At 36.6% G+C, this 12,952-nt stretch overlaps 1 protein-coding gene across 1 annotated transcript in view; it reads right to left on the minus strand.

Moving 5' to 3' along the window:
• Positions 1-288: 288 nt before the first annotated feature.
• The window catches only part of ythdc2 (YTH domain containing 2), a 35,220-nt gene continuing 22,556 nt past the window's right edge, over positions 289-12,952 (minus strand). Inside the window, exons 22-30 of the mRNA XM_058777117.1 lie at positions 11,291-11,417; positions 9,888-10,093; positions 8,949-9,147; positions 8,622-8,728; positions 8,031-8,305; positions 5,097-5,211; positions 3,940-4,146; positions 1,059-1,241; positions 289-975 (exon numbers count right to left, since the gene is read on the minus strand). Coding sequence (XP_058633100.1) covers positions 922-975; positions 1,059-1,241; positions 3,940-4,146; positions 5,097-5,211; positions 8,031-8,305; positions 8,622-8,728; positions 8,949-9,147; positions 9,888-10,093; positions 11,291-11,417 — 1,473 coding nt within the window. The 3' untranslated portion in view covers positions 289-921. The remainder of the gene's footprint in view (positions 976-1,058; positions 1,242-3,939; positions 4,147-5,096; positions 5,212-8,030; positions 8,306-8,621; positions 8,729-8,948; positions 9,148-9,887; positions 10,094-11,290; positions 11,418-12,952) is intronic.

Consider the following 12,952-nt stretch of genomic DNA (forward strand, 5'->3'; position numbering starts at 1 on the left):
AACTGTAGCGTAAAACATTTCTCGTGCACACACACAAGTCTTCATTTGTTATTTTCGCAAATGTCCCTTTAGAGGTTCTGTATTTTTATGACTTTTCAAGATTTTCAATTTTCATAACTTTGAGATTTATACATTTTCATGACTTTTTTGAGGTTTTGTTCAATTTTCATGGCTATTCGAGATTTGGTTAATTTTTATGACTTTTTGAGATTTTCATTTTCATGACTTATATTATTTTTCCATGACTTGGAGATTATCAATTTTGGAGTGTTTAATAATTTTCATGAGTTGTTTTCAATGTTTTTATTGCAAATTACACAATTGCATCACTACAGATGACGACATGAGAAATGAACAGACTGAACATTCATCAAAACTTACGATGGCACAAATGAACAGTCGACCAACAGAAATCTCAACTTTGCTTTGGATTTTTTTGGTTTTCACTATTAAAATGCCAGGCTGGATTATTATAGCAGCTTTCAGTGTTTAATTCACAACGTCAACATGTCAGTTATTTCACGCAGAGCTTATGACAACAGAGCTAACAGACAAAACAATGAACCAAGAACACAAAAACTCCAAACTGTCCTTCCGTTTCACAAAATATTTCATATTTTTCCCTTTATCCGCTAAACAAACATTTCAACACTGCAACAGTGAACACTTTGTGCAAAGTCATCATAGATGACAAAAACATTTGCACAGCAATTAAAAGCAGCACACTGAACTGATCAGAGCCAACGCATTCGGTGAAGATTTTAAAAACACAAGATTCATGAAACATTTAATCGCTGATGTTCATGAGGCCCGACTCACCCTGAGAACACGCTATTCATGTTACACAGCCAGAAAGAAGAAGACTTAAGTCCATTAATCCTCATAAATGATGTAAAGATCACAGTGACGTATGTGATGGGCTCAGATTCGCTCCCAGAGCTGCAGTAACTGACTTCCTGTCTGCGGCTCCACTTCCTGCTCAAACACACACAGATCACACATTAACCATCATCATCATCGTCGTCAGTGAGACGTACTCTGTGTGTGTGTTTCCTGACCTGTGCGTCTCGGCTGATCTGTACTCTCTTGTTGTCGTTCCAGGGGTTCAGCAGCTGCTGCGTGAGCTGGAACGGCAGACTGTCTTTACGGATCCACTCCACCCCGAACACACCGCCCAGGCCGGCCGAGCCCCAGTCCAGACAGCGCTCGCCGCTGACCGCCGACGCCATGCGCGCGTAACCCTGCCCAAACACACCAGAACCAGACACATGACTGACACCATCAGAGGAGAACAAGACCTGAGCTGAATAGCAGAGCTGCTTTACAGCTGAAACTGAATTAGTTTCATTATGGATGAATTAACCATGTTATTTTCCTGTTTATTACTGTGAAGCTGCTTTGACACAATCTGTATTGTTAAAAGCACTGTATAAATAAAGGTGACTTGCCTTGATTATATTACAGAAACTCTGAACCACACATGAAAAAAAAAAAAAAAAAAATCAGGAGGAAGTTTTTTGAAGGGAGAAACATTGTAGGAATAGATTTTTTTTTAAAGAAAAATAGATTTTTTGAAGAAAGAAAAAAGTACATTTTTGTACTTTTTTGGTACTATAATGTAAAATGTTTATTTTAAAAGAGAAAAAATGCTTTGGAGAGATTTTTATTTTATTTTTTTTGAAGAGAAATAAAAATTGAGAGAAAAAAAATCTTTGAAGAGGGAAAAAGTGTAAAATATTCATTTTAGGAGAGAAACAAGAAAAATGTTTTTTGAAGAGAGAGAATTTTTTTTGCAGAGAATTAAAAAAAAAAAGTTTTTGGAGAGAATTTTTTTTTTTGAAGACAGAAAAAATGTTTAATGTTTTTTTTGTAGAGAAACAAAAACTTTCAGAGAGAAATAAATCATAGGACTTCAGAATAGGAAAGATCTGCCGGCGCCGATAGCCTCGTGGGCAGCGCGTCGACATGTAGCGCCGTTGCGCTTCGGGCGTCCCGTGTTCGAGTCCCGGCTCGCGGACCTTTCCCGATCCCATCCCCCCTCTCTCTCTCCAACTTCATTTAACCTGTCTACCTACTGTCCTATCAAATAAAAGGCAAAAACGGCAAAAACAAATCTTAAAAAAAAAAAAAAAAAAGAATAGGAAAGATCTAAGATTTCTTCAGCCTTTATTTATTTTTTAGCGGTTCAGAGCTTTTGTAATATACAGTGTCTCACAAAAGTGAGTACACCCCTCACATTTCAGCAACAATTTTAGTATATCTTCTCAAGGGACAATACTACACAAATGAAACTTGGATATATTTTAGAGTAGTCAATGTGCAGCTTGTATAGCAGTAAAGATTTACTGTCCTCTAAACTAACTCAACATACAGCCATTATTGTCCAAATAACTGGCAACAAAAATGAGTACACCCTACGTGAACATGTCAAAACTGTGTCCAAAGTGTCAATGTTTTGTAGGGGCACCATTGTTATCCAGCACTGCTTTAATCCTCCTGGGCTCGGAGTTCAGCAGAGCTGTGCAGGTTGTTGCTGGGATCCTCTTCCACTCTATAATAACATCACGGAGCTGCTGGATGTTAGACACATGGTGAATGCCCCACATGTGCTCAATAGGGTTCAGGTCTGGAGACATACTTGGCCACTCCATCATCTTCACCTTCAGCTTCATCAGCAAGGCAGTTGTCATCTTAGTGGTGTGTTTGAGGTCGTTAATATGCTGGAAAACTGCTGTTCAGTCCAGTTTCTGAAAGGAGGGATCATGCTCTGCTTCAGAATGTCTCAGTACATGTTGGACTCCATGTTTCCCTCAGTGAACCTCAGCTCCTCAGTACCAGCAGCACTCATGCAGCACCAGACCATGAAGCTACCACCACCATGCTTGACTGTAGGCAAGACACACTTGTCTTTGTACTCCTCACCAGGGCATCGCTTCACATGCTGGACATCATCTGAGCCAAACAAGTTTACTTTAGACTCATCAGACCACAGGACATGGTTCCAGTAATTCATGCTCTTGGACAGGTTGTCTTCAGCAAACTGTTTGCGGGCTTTCTTGTGAGCCAGCTTCAGAAGAGGCTTCCTTCTGGGACGACGGCCATGCAAACTGACTTGTTGCAGTGTGCAGCGTATGGTCTGAGCGTTGACAAGCTGACCTTCCGCTTCTGCAACCTCTAAAGCAATGCTGGCAGCACTCATGCATCTGTTTTTGAAGCCAGCTTCTGCACCTAAAGCACAGCACGAGGTCTCAACTTCTTTGATCGACCCTTGAGAGGCCCGTTCCGAGTGAAACCCGTCTTGGAAAACCTCTGTATGCCACTGGCTCAGTTTCAGGGTGTTACCGTACTTCTAGGCCATCTTTGTGGAGAGCAGCAGTTCTGATTCTCAGATCCTCAAAGAGTTCTTTGTCACGAGGTGCCATGTTGAACATCCAGTGGTCATTATGAGAGAACTGTACTCAAAGCACCAAATTTGAACTGCTCTAATACAAGATACACAAATTTGTATGGTCCTGTCAAGCAGACAAAACATGAACATGATGAGGACATGTGGCTTTGCATGGTTCAACGACGTATAGCTGTTATCGCTTAGGGTGTACTCACTTTTGTAGCCAGTTATTTAGACAATAATGACTGTATGTTGAGTTATTTTAGAGGACAGTAAATCTTTACTGCTATACAAGCTGCACATTGTCTACTCTAAAATATATCCAAGCTTCATTTCTATAGAATTGTCCCTTGGGAAGATATACTAAAATGGTTGCTGAAATCTGAGGGGTGTACTCATTTTTGTGAGACACTGTATGTAAAAAAAAAATGTGACTTATTGTCCTTTTTTAAAAACTGTGTGAACTCTTGCTTTAACTGTAGGAGGTTCATTCATCATAAATGGAGTTGAGGGAAAGTCAAAAGAAAGTCTGCGCTCTGAAGGAAACAGACCTGGAAGTGTCCGGATCCCTGGACGGAGAAGACGAGGAAGACGGCGCTGCTCTCGACGAAGGCTCGCGTCAGCTTGTGCTCGTTGTTGGGCGTCGTGGACCAGATTCCCCTCTGCTGGGACAGATCGATGTTCCTCATGTTACTGCTCTTCATGATGAAGTAGCGGACGCTGGATCGCAGCAGACGTGAGGACGGAGACGAGCAGCGCTGCATCAATAACACACACAGTAGTCAACAATTACAGGACAACATCAGCTCCATTACAGCAGCTTCTGCTCAGCATTTCACACCTGAATTCACCTGCTATATTCTGTTATATCTCCAGTCTGATGTGCATTACCACAGACGATCGTTTACATCAGCATTCACAAACTTTTTGACTCAAACATCCACCGCTATCCAAAATGGAGTCAAAAAAGCTGCTCGTTTTCAACCTTTTTAGTAACACTTCAAACAATAAAGTCTCATTCATGAACATTAGTTAATGCAGCATTATTAATTGTTTATAAACATTTAAATGTATTTCTTTTTTAATTAACAAACTAGGAGATTTGATATATTAGATTAACCACGATTAATTTTGCAATCACAAAAGTTTCAAAAACTGTGCGTTTTTTAATGAAAACCAACAATTATTAATATTTTAAAATGTTATTATTTTAATGTCATTCCTTTTTAGAGTTGACTCAAAGTTGACTGAAAACTACTGAATATAAAAAATATAAAATGAAAACTACCGAAATGCAACCAAAAGGATTCCTAAAAAAATAAAATAAAAATTAATTCTATAAAAATATTGTAACTTAAGTGCAGACAAAGAGAGTCCTAAAAATATAAGTTCCAATGTTTTTAAATATTATATATATATATATAATATATATATATTTTTTTTTTCCCCACTCTGGTTGCAATAAGTTCCAGTATTTTTATGTATTTTTATTTTTAGGACTCATTTTGGTTGCACTTAAGTTACAATATTTGTGTATACATTTTGTAAGTGCAACCAAAATAATAACTAAAAATAAATAAATTAATTAATTAATTAGAACTCATTAAGTACGACCAAAGTGAGTCCTAAAAAACAAAACAAAATATATACAAATATTTTAACTTAAGTGCAACCAAAGTGAATTGTAAGTATATGAGCCGTGACGTACTGCTCCCGAGGACGGGGACGAGGGTCCGTCAGCGCTCTTCACGGGGCCGTTCTCGTCTCCCAGATGTTTGGAGTGAAGAGCTCTGTGATTCTTCAGCTGAGACGCCAGCCGAGGCCTGCGGGAAACATCACAGCGTTATTCAGCAGAGCTGTGCATCACCAGCAAACCCACGCTACGATACAGGACGGCACTGAATTCAGCAAACAGCTGTTTATTAAACACTGTATTCTATAGAGCCAGTGCTGACTACAGCCAGAGCAGCAGCTGAGCTCTGCATCACGAAGGTAACTCTACCACAGTACAATATAGAGATAATAGCGTGTGTTTCTCTACCAGGTACAATATTCTGATTGTTTGCATCTTGTTTTAAGGCCCATAAATAATAATGTACTCGTTCTAATAAATTAATATTGTAATGTACTCATACACGAATATATATATATATATATATATATATATATATAAAAAAAAATCATCTTTACATTGCTGGTAGGTTATCATTGCACAAATTAACACTCTCTACGTTAAAAAAATAAGAATTAGAAGCATTCTAAACTAATGCACTGTCTTCACTGTAGCTCACAGCACATTCACAGAAACTTCTCAGCGCTGCCCCACAATTTTATTAATAAAATAGCTGAATCGCTGAAGAGCTACATCATCTTTCTCAACAAGGAGCTGGTAACATCATCGTTTCTAAAGTAATTAAAGCCACAGCTGCACTGTTAATAGAGAAACACGGCAAAACGGCGGTAATTCATACCTCTCTCTCTCTCTCTCTCTCACATAAATGAACACTTGATAAATTACACTTTTCTGATAATAGAGTATCTAAGTGTAGATCGCTAACCGGTGTTTTCAGAAAGCAAGCGTGTTTATCCAGAGGAGAGAGAGCGCGTGCACAGATGGTTGCCAGGTTGATAAAGATAAGTAACACATTTAGCAGATATTTCTGTATTGCGCGAGTGCGAGGCTCTGTTTCGGGGATTACGTCTCTTTATATCAGGCAACCCAGTTGTGTTCCTCTGCGGCCAGATTAAACCTTGCTGTAGCCTATATATTACACTCTATTCATTATTTTTTTTTAAAAACCTCGCACTTTTAAACGCTGTTCTTGTATTAAAATTAAGCGCGGTCCACAATATCAATACTGAGACAGCTGTATCAATATTCATATCATCAAATCTCTGACGATAAGTGTTGGGGAGTAACTAGTTACATGTAACGGAATTACATTTAATTACAAAATAAATGTACCTTTAATCGGCTACAGTTACTGAGAGAGAGAAAAAAAAAGTGTAATTAAATTACAGTTACTTATGAAAATGTTAGAGAGTTACATCTGAATATTTTCACACACACATAGATTTGATTTATTTCTTTCCCAAATTGCATTGACTGCTTTAAAATATGAGACACCGATGTTTCAGGAGTTTAGGACACAGAATAGGACACATGCTCATTTAATAACGGTTTTATTTCCTATTTGGTTTTATGTATATGCTTTTTTAAATTTAGAACAGTAATCAAATGCAATCCGTTACAGGTTCATTCAATGAAATCAGCGCCTTTTGTGTCCCTAAGAAATAACCGAACACAGATTTAATATAACAAATAAATGTGCAACTTAAAAACATAATACAATGTATGCTTTCATATCAAAAAAGTCAATTAAATATTATTTTAAATCATTTAAATAGCATTTATGCTGGTAATGGGTAAGGTTTTTGGCCTGTCCCTCCCTCACTATGATTTTTCTTTCTCAACAGGAGTTTTAATTTGCAAAATGAAGACAAAATGCTATAAAAATCATTTTTGCATTTTGTTCTAAATATAGTCTCATTGTTAAGTATTGTTTTTAGCATAAGTATGCATTTCTTCTATAAAATATGAATAATTTTATTGGTGTCAGCCCTGTTACCCTCATCAAGAAGCCCTTGTAAAATAATGTACATTCACGTGACATCACTTCTAGGAGGTTGCATCATCTCTCAACCAGGATTCCTGCACTTCTCACTCCTCTATAATACTCTATTTGTGATGATTTATCAGGCTTGACTGGGGGCATCATGCAATGCCAATACTGTTACCATTTTTCAAATGTAAATTTAAACAATTATTTCTTACATTTATTATAATCAATATCTACTAGTAAAATCCTTTCAAAGTATACAGCATGTGCTTTTGTGAACCTATAGCTAGAAATGAGCCAATTTGTTTGAAATCGTCAAACCTGCTAGTTTTTAGAGTAACAGGTTTTGGCATGTGGGTAACAGGGATGACCGATTAGGTTTGACCCCTGCTTTTAAAGATTATTTGTGTAAAATTCAAACGTTTTAAAGGTCACCCTCGGTATATTATTGAGCAAATGCTTATCAATCATTGACATATGAGTTCTAATTAAACTATAGTATATAGTAATAGGGTTGACAAATACCAAAACATGAGATAGAAATATATTCATAATATAATAAATTACATCATAGCCTGAGATGGCACAATACAATTTCTTGGCATAAGTAATAAATAAGGTTTTATGTAGCAGTTATATCAGTGTGCGGACATCACCTTTGTTCTTCTGCTATGGTTTGAATTTTTTGTCCTGCACCTGAGCCCTGTTTGGGTTTATGGTACATGTGCACCTTTTTTATATTTTGGACAATACAATTTCTTGTCATTTGTCATTCTTCATTTCATGGATATTTAAAAAATACTGATTAAACATTTTATTTTTCAATTTTTCCAAGTGGAAAAGGCACCGGTTTCATGGAATGACCCTACATTACTTTAATAAAGTAATTGAAATAGTTACACTACTTATTACATTTTAAACAGGGTAACTTGTAATCTGCAACCTATTACATTTCTGCAGTATCCTTCCCAGCACTGGTGATGATGCAGGGTCGTACGGCTGTATTAAACACAGTGGCACACCTGTCTGGGCTGCTGCGCTCCTCCAGCTCCTGATGCTCCGCTGCGCTCCGGCCGGCCGGCGTCTGCAGGGGGTCGTCTGCGGTCATGGGTCGAGGTCTCTGGCCGATGCCGGTGGGCTGCTGGAGGCCTGCGCTCTGCTCCTCGGCCGACAGAACCGACACCAGCGCGCGGATGGTGGCCTCGTCCAGCTGAGAGCAGGACTTGGACGGAGAGCGGATCCGCCGCAGGAACAGACTCTGCCAGCGCTGCCTCAGACCGAACAGCAGCTCCGCCGTCTGAACACAAACAGTCATGGGTCTGCTCATTAATTCTTCAGTAGTTTATGTTCATTTTATTATTATTATAATAATATATATATATATATATATATATATATAATAGATATTCACATATTTTTACTGTATTTTTGTTTAAATAAATGCATCCTTGGTGAGCAGAAGAGACTCTTTCAAAAACGTTAAAAGATCTTACCCATGTAAAACTTCTAAACAGTGGAGTGAGTTTATCGCTGCTAGTTAGATTAGTAAATGTTCTCAAAGTCAGAGATCAGATTCAGCGGACAGCTAAGAGTGAGTGTCGACTGAAGCGCACCTCTCCGTGGAGTTTGAAGTGGAGCCAGTCGTCGATGCTGATGTGAGCCAGACGAGCGCTGGAGCGATCCTCCACCTCACTGTCACTGCTGTCATTCACAGCATCAGCTGCACACCACACACACACACACAAAACTTTTACCTTTTTTTTGCCGTTCATTTCTGATCTGTGACACTACAAATATTCCATGTAGTCTCTTAAATACTATAAAGGTTGTAAGCATAAGTATTTCGGAATTAGAAAATGAAAATATTAGACAAAGTAGTATAGCATAGTTAACCTGACGTGTTTATAAAGACACTTGTGTATTTGTGAGGTAGGCGGTACCTCCTCTGTGGACGGCGGGCTCCTGGAGGGCGGAGCTGGGGAGTTTGGCACTTCCTGCGAAGATGGCGACGCTGAGGGGCGTGACCACAGAGCAGCACCTGACACTGGCGATCCTGTGAGCGCGGGTCATCTCGTCATAAATCAGCCAATCAGTGGGCAGGGACTCCACTGCTGCTGCCTGACCATTGGCTGGAGGGATCTGGGTACAGAAAAAAAAAAAAAAATACAGTGAATAAACACTTATTGATATCTACTTGAACATGCAGGAGGTCAAAACATCAGAAACTATATAAAAGTATATATATATATATATATATATATATATAATTATCAAAATTATTAATAATTAACATTACAATAATAAATTATAATAATTATAGTTGGTAATTAATTTATTTTATACTGTGTAATCAATTTTATTTTATATTTAATTAATAATCTACAATTAATATAATTATAGTATTAATTTCTAATTTAATATTATAATTTATAATGAATACATTAAATACTATACACACAGAAAATCTAATACATTATAACAATTATTTTAAAATTAATAATTTATTTTATATTTAATATAATTATAATTGCTAATCAATACATTAAATTCTCTCTATACACACAAATATAATAGTAAATTAATTATATTATAGCTACACACACACAAACTATATAACTATATGTATTTCTTTCTATAACAAGAAAATATAACAAATAAACATCAAAATTATTAATCATTATTAAATTACAAATACAAATGCTAAATAATAAATTAGTAATTAGAAATCTTACTAAAATAATAATAAAAACAAATACACAAACAAATATAAATACCCAAATATATATTCAATTATGTTTGGAAATGTAAATATTTTTTGTATTTTTTAAAGACCAGAAGCGTGTTTGTTCTGCATTCACTGGCTCTCTCACGTCGCTGACCTTCTTGTACTGCGGCTGGCTGAGGACAGAGGTCGGGTGGAAGCGAACCTTCTTCTCTTTGGAGCCCATGAGGCTCAGACTGTCCCGATCCACATGGATCAGGTTGGGATACATGCCAGTGACCAGAGCGGCTTTCACTACGGCCCAGTTCTCCGAGTTCTGATTGACGTCGCGGATGTCACCGCCGCCCCGCGCTCGCACGAACCCTGCAGAAACACACCAGAGCAGAGCTTCTGACGGACCTGAACTCTTACACAGCTCTTATTTGCAAAGATGAACACAGAAGTTGATTTTTAGCATTAACCCATCATTTCCACGACACGCTCTGAGATCAAGCCAATATATATTCTTCACGCAGCAGCCATGACTACAATTTCAATAACTGTGTTTAAAAGACTCAGAATCACATTTGTTGCATAAGTTACCACAGAAAATAATTTCAACGCGCACTTGCAAAAGTTCTGGACAGAGATATTTTAGTTTTATTTATATACTATTATATTGGCAGTTGGTATTATCATTAATATTTCGAAATAACTTTTATTTCATATTTCATATTTAATTTTATGATGTTCTTTTGTCATTTATTTTAGTTTAGGGGGAATTAATTAATTTTTTTGCATTATTATTAATTTTTACTTTTAGTTTGAGCAATTTTAGTACTTTGGTTTGATTTTAAGTTTTAGTAATTTTGATAAGTGGATTTGCTATTTTAATTTTTTTAATATATTTCTGTTCAGCTTTAAATTTTCTGTTCCGCTTTATTTTTTATTTCAGTTTTAGTATTTCAATTAATACTTATTTCAGGTGGTTGCAAAGTTTTTAATCTAACATTTATACTTTTTTTATTTAAAATTTATTTCAATTATTGCATTTTTTTTGTTTTAGTAAACAATAACAATGGTTCTAGAGAGTTTAATGAGCAGAAATGTGAGTCACTTTATTCAGTAAAATCTTGATTATTATTACATTTTGATATTTATCTTCTAGCTCTGCATATTTTTCCATTGCATATGCATAACAGGATTTTTGTCATTTTATACAAACTGAGGGATGAGTTTAAAATGCTTTGTTGTCATTGACATTACGCCGCAAAATCTGCTGATAGAGCTTTACTTTACTCAGAGCACGCCTGTATTTGTATTTCCTCGATGAAGTACCACAAAAAAACAAGCAATCAGAGAAGTGGTGGAAAGTAGAGATGTTTTTGCAAGGCTGATTACAGACACTAGTTCAAATAGGATAAGAAGAAATGACACTTTAAAAAAACTACAGACTGATGTGATGCTCTCAAAACGCTTAAATGGGACGAGTGGATCTGTTTCAGATGCTCAAACAGTATTTTCTTGTTTGTGATGTTGGTTTGTGTGTGTTACTGGAGAACATGAACTGGAAGACCTCACCTGTAGCTCGAAGCTGTCCCAGAAGCTGCGTCCGCATCCCGACGATGATCTCCATGGTGGCCTGAGAGAGGAAGTTCTTCTCGCAGAACGCTCTTTCCCAGCCGTCACTGCGAGCCTTCTGCCAGGCCTGCGCCAATCCACACAAACACACACGGCTGATTACCACAATTACTAGGGCAGTCAAGCAAGTACAACTTTTAATCTACTTAATTACGCAAAGTGCTGATTAATTGATCACAAACTAACTGCACAGCAATTTTGGCTGAGAAGTTACCTCCCAAAAGATCATTTAAAGTCATTACTGTGTTAAATGAAAAAAAGCATTGAATAGACATTACAAACAGTAGCTTTAGACAGAAATGATCTGATTCAACATTGCACAAAAATTTATGTTTTTTTTAAATAAATATTGATATATTAAATTATTAAAAAAATAAACGATATTCTAAATGTGAAACGAAAAGCGCCAGTAGGTGGCGTGAGTCATTGAATCATTCATTCAACTGATTTGTTCAAAAGGCCAATGCATTCAAAAACAAAGGCAATGTATCTTTGTGAATGAGTCACTGAATCACTGACTCACTCGATTTGTTCAAAACCGTGGATTCATTCGGTAACGAATCACTGCTGTGTGTTGATCAGAGACGCTCAACGGTTCTGCTGTGACTTTGACTGGAACTATTTTCATTCGTGAAATTGATCAAAACAGAGAATGTTGTAACAATATTAGCTTCTTGTTTATTGAACTGTTGTAAGCCAACACTACATTTACAGTGGTGCAGATAATGCGGAAAAACAGCACTCTTACTGGTGCTAATATCCATCATATGATATAAATATAAATGGGTGATTTTTGAGACTCATATCTTGAATTTTAGACTCGTATAACTGACTCCATCACACAGTCAGTCGTCCTGCATCATGATCATCAGACAACAGTAGATGACGGACAAACACTTCAACATGTTATTTCTTCCATAATTAATTCATTAAATCTGCAGCCCTATAGAGTGGGGGAACTATGATGTCACTTTGTATGCGGATCGCCTATCACCAATAGGATTTTTCCATAGGCTTTTGGATTATCGCAAAAAAAAGCTCTGTGTTCAACCATAGCTCATGAAACACGTTTTGTCCATCAAGATAATCAAACTTTTTCAAGCTTGGTTTTAACACGTTCACTGAAAATGAATTTTAATCCACACTATATGAAACTTTTCTAGAGGTATAGAAGAGGTTCACTGTATTTTATTAAATCTAGAGCCAAAATGAAACTGAAATGAGACATTAGTAATAAATAGTAAGTAGTGAATAAATGAAATAATCATAACTAAAGCACATACGAAAGCACGTATTTCTGTGTTGCATTTCAAGGCACAGCAAAAAAACATTGTCGAGCAACAATATAAAATGTTTGAAACTATTAATTGGTTATTCTACAATTAATTGTACTATAAATACTTCAAATACTGTAAAGTGATAAACTGTTCGGCGCGATGACGCTTAACCCGTTTAATCTCCAATTTTTCCCAGACATGAAAATATCCAAATGATGTGTCATTAGTAACCCTTTGAAATAATCAATCATTATTTTTTTACTTTTTTTATTTATTTTTTTAAAGTGTGTGAAAAATTGTGTTTTATGGTCAGTCACAATTGTGA

This window comes from Onychostoma macrolepis, chromosome 05 (assembly GCF_012432095.1).
Source record: "Onychostoma macrolepis isolate SWU-2019 chromosome 05, ASM1243209v1, whole genome shotgun sequence".
Classification (NCBI taxonomy): domain Eukaryota; kingdom Metazoa; phylum Chordata; class Actinopteri; order Cypriniformes; family Cyprinidae; genus Onychostoma; species Onychostoma macrolepis.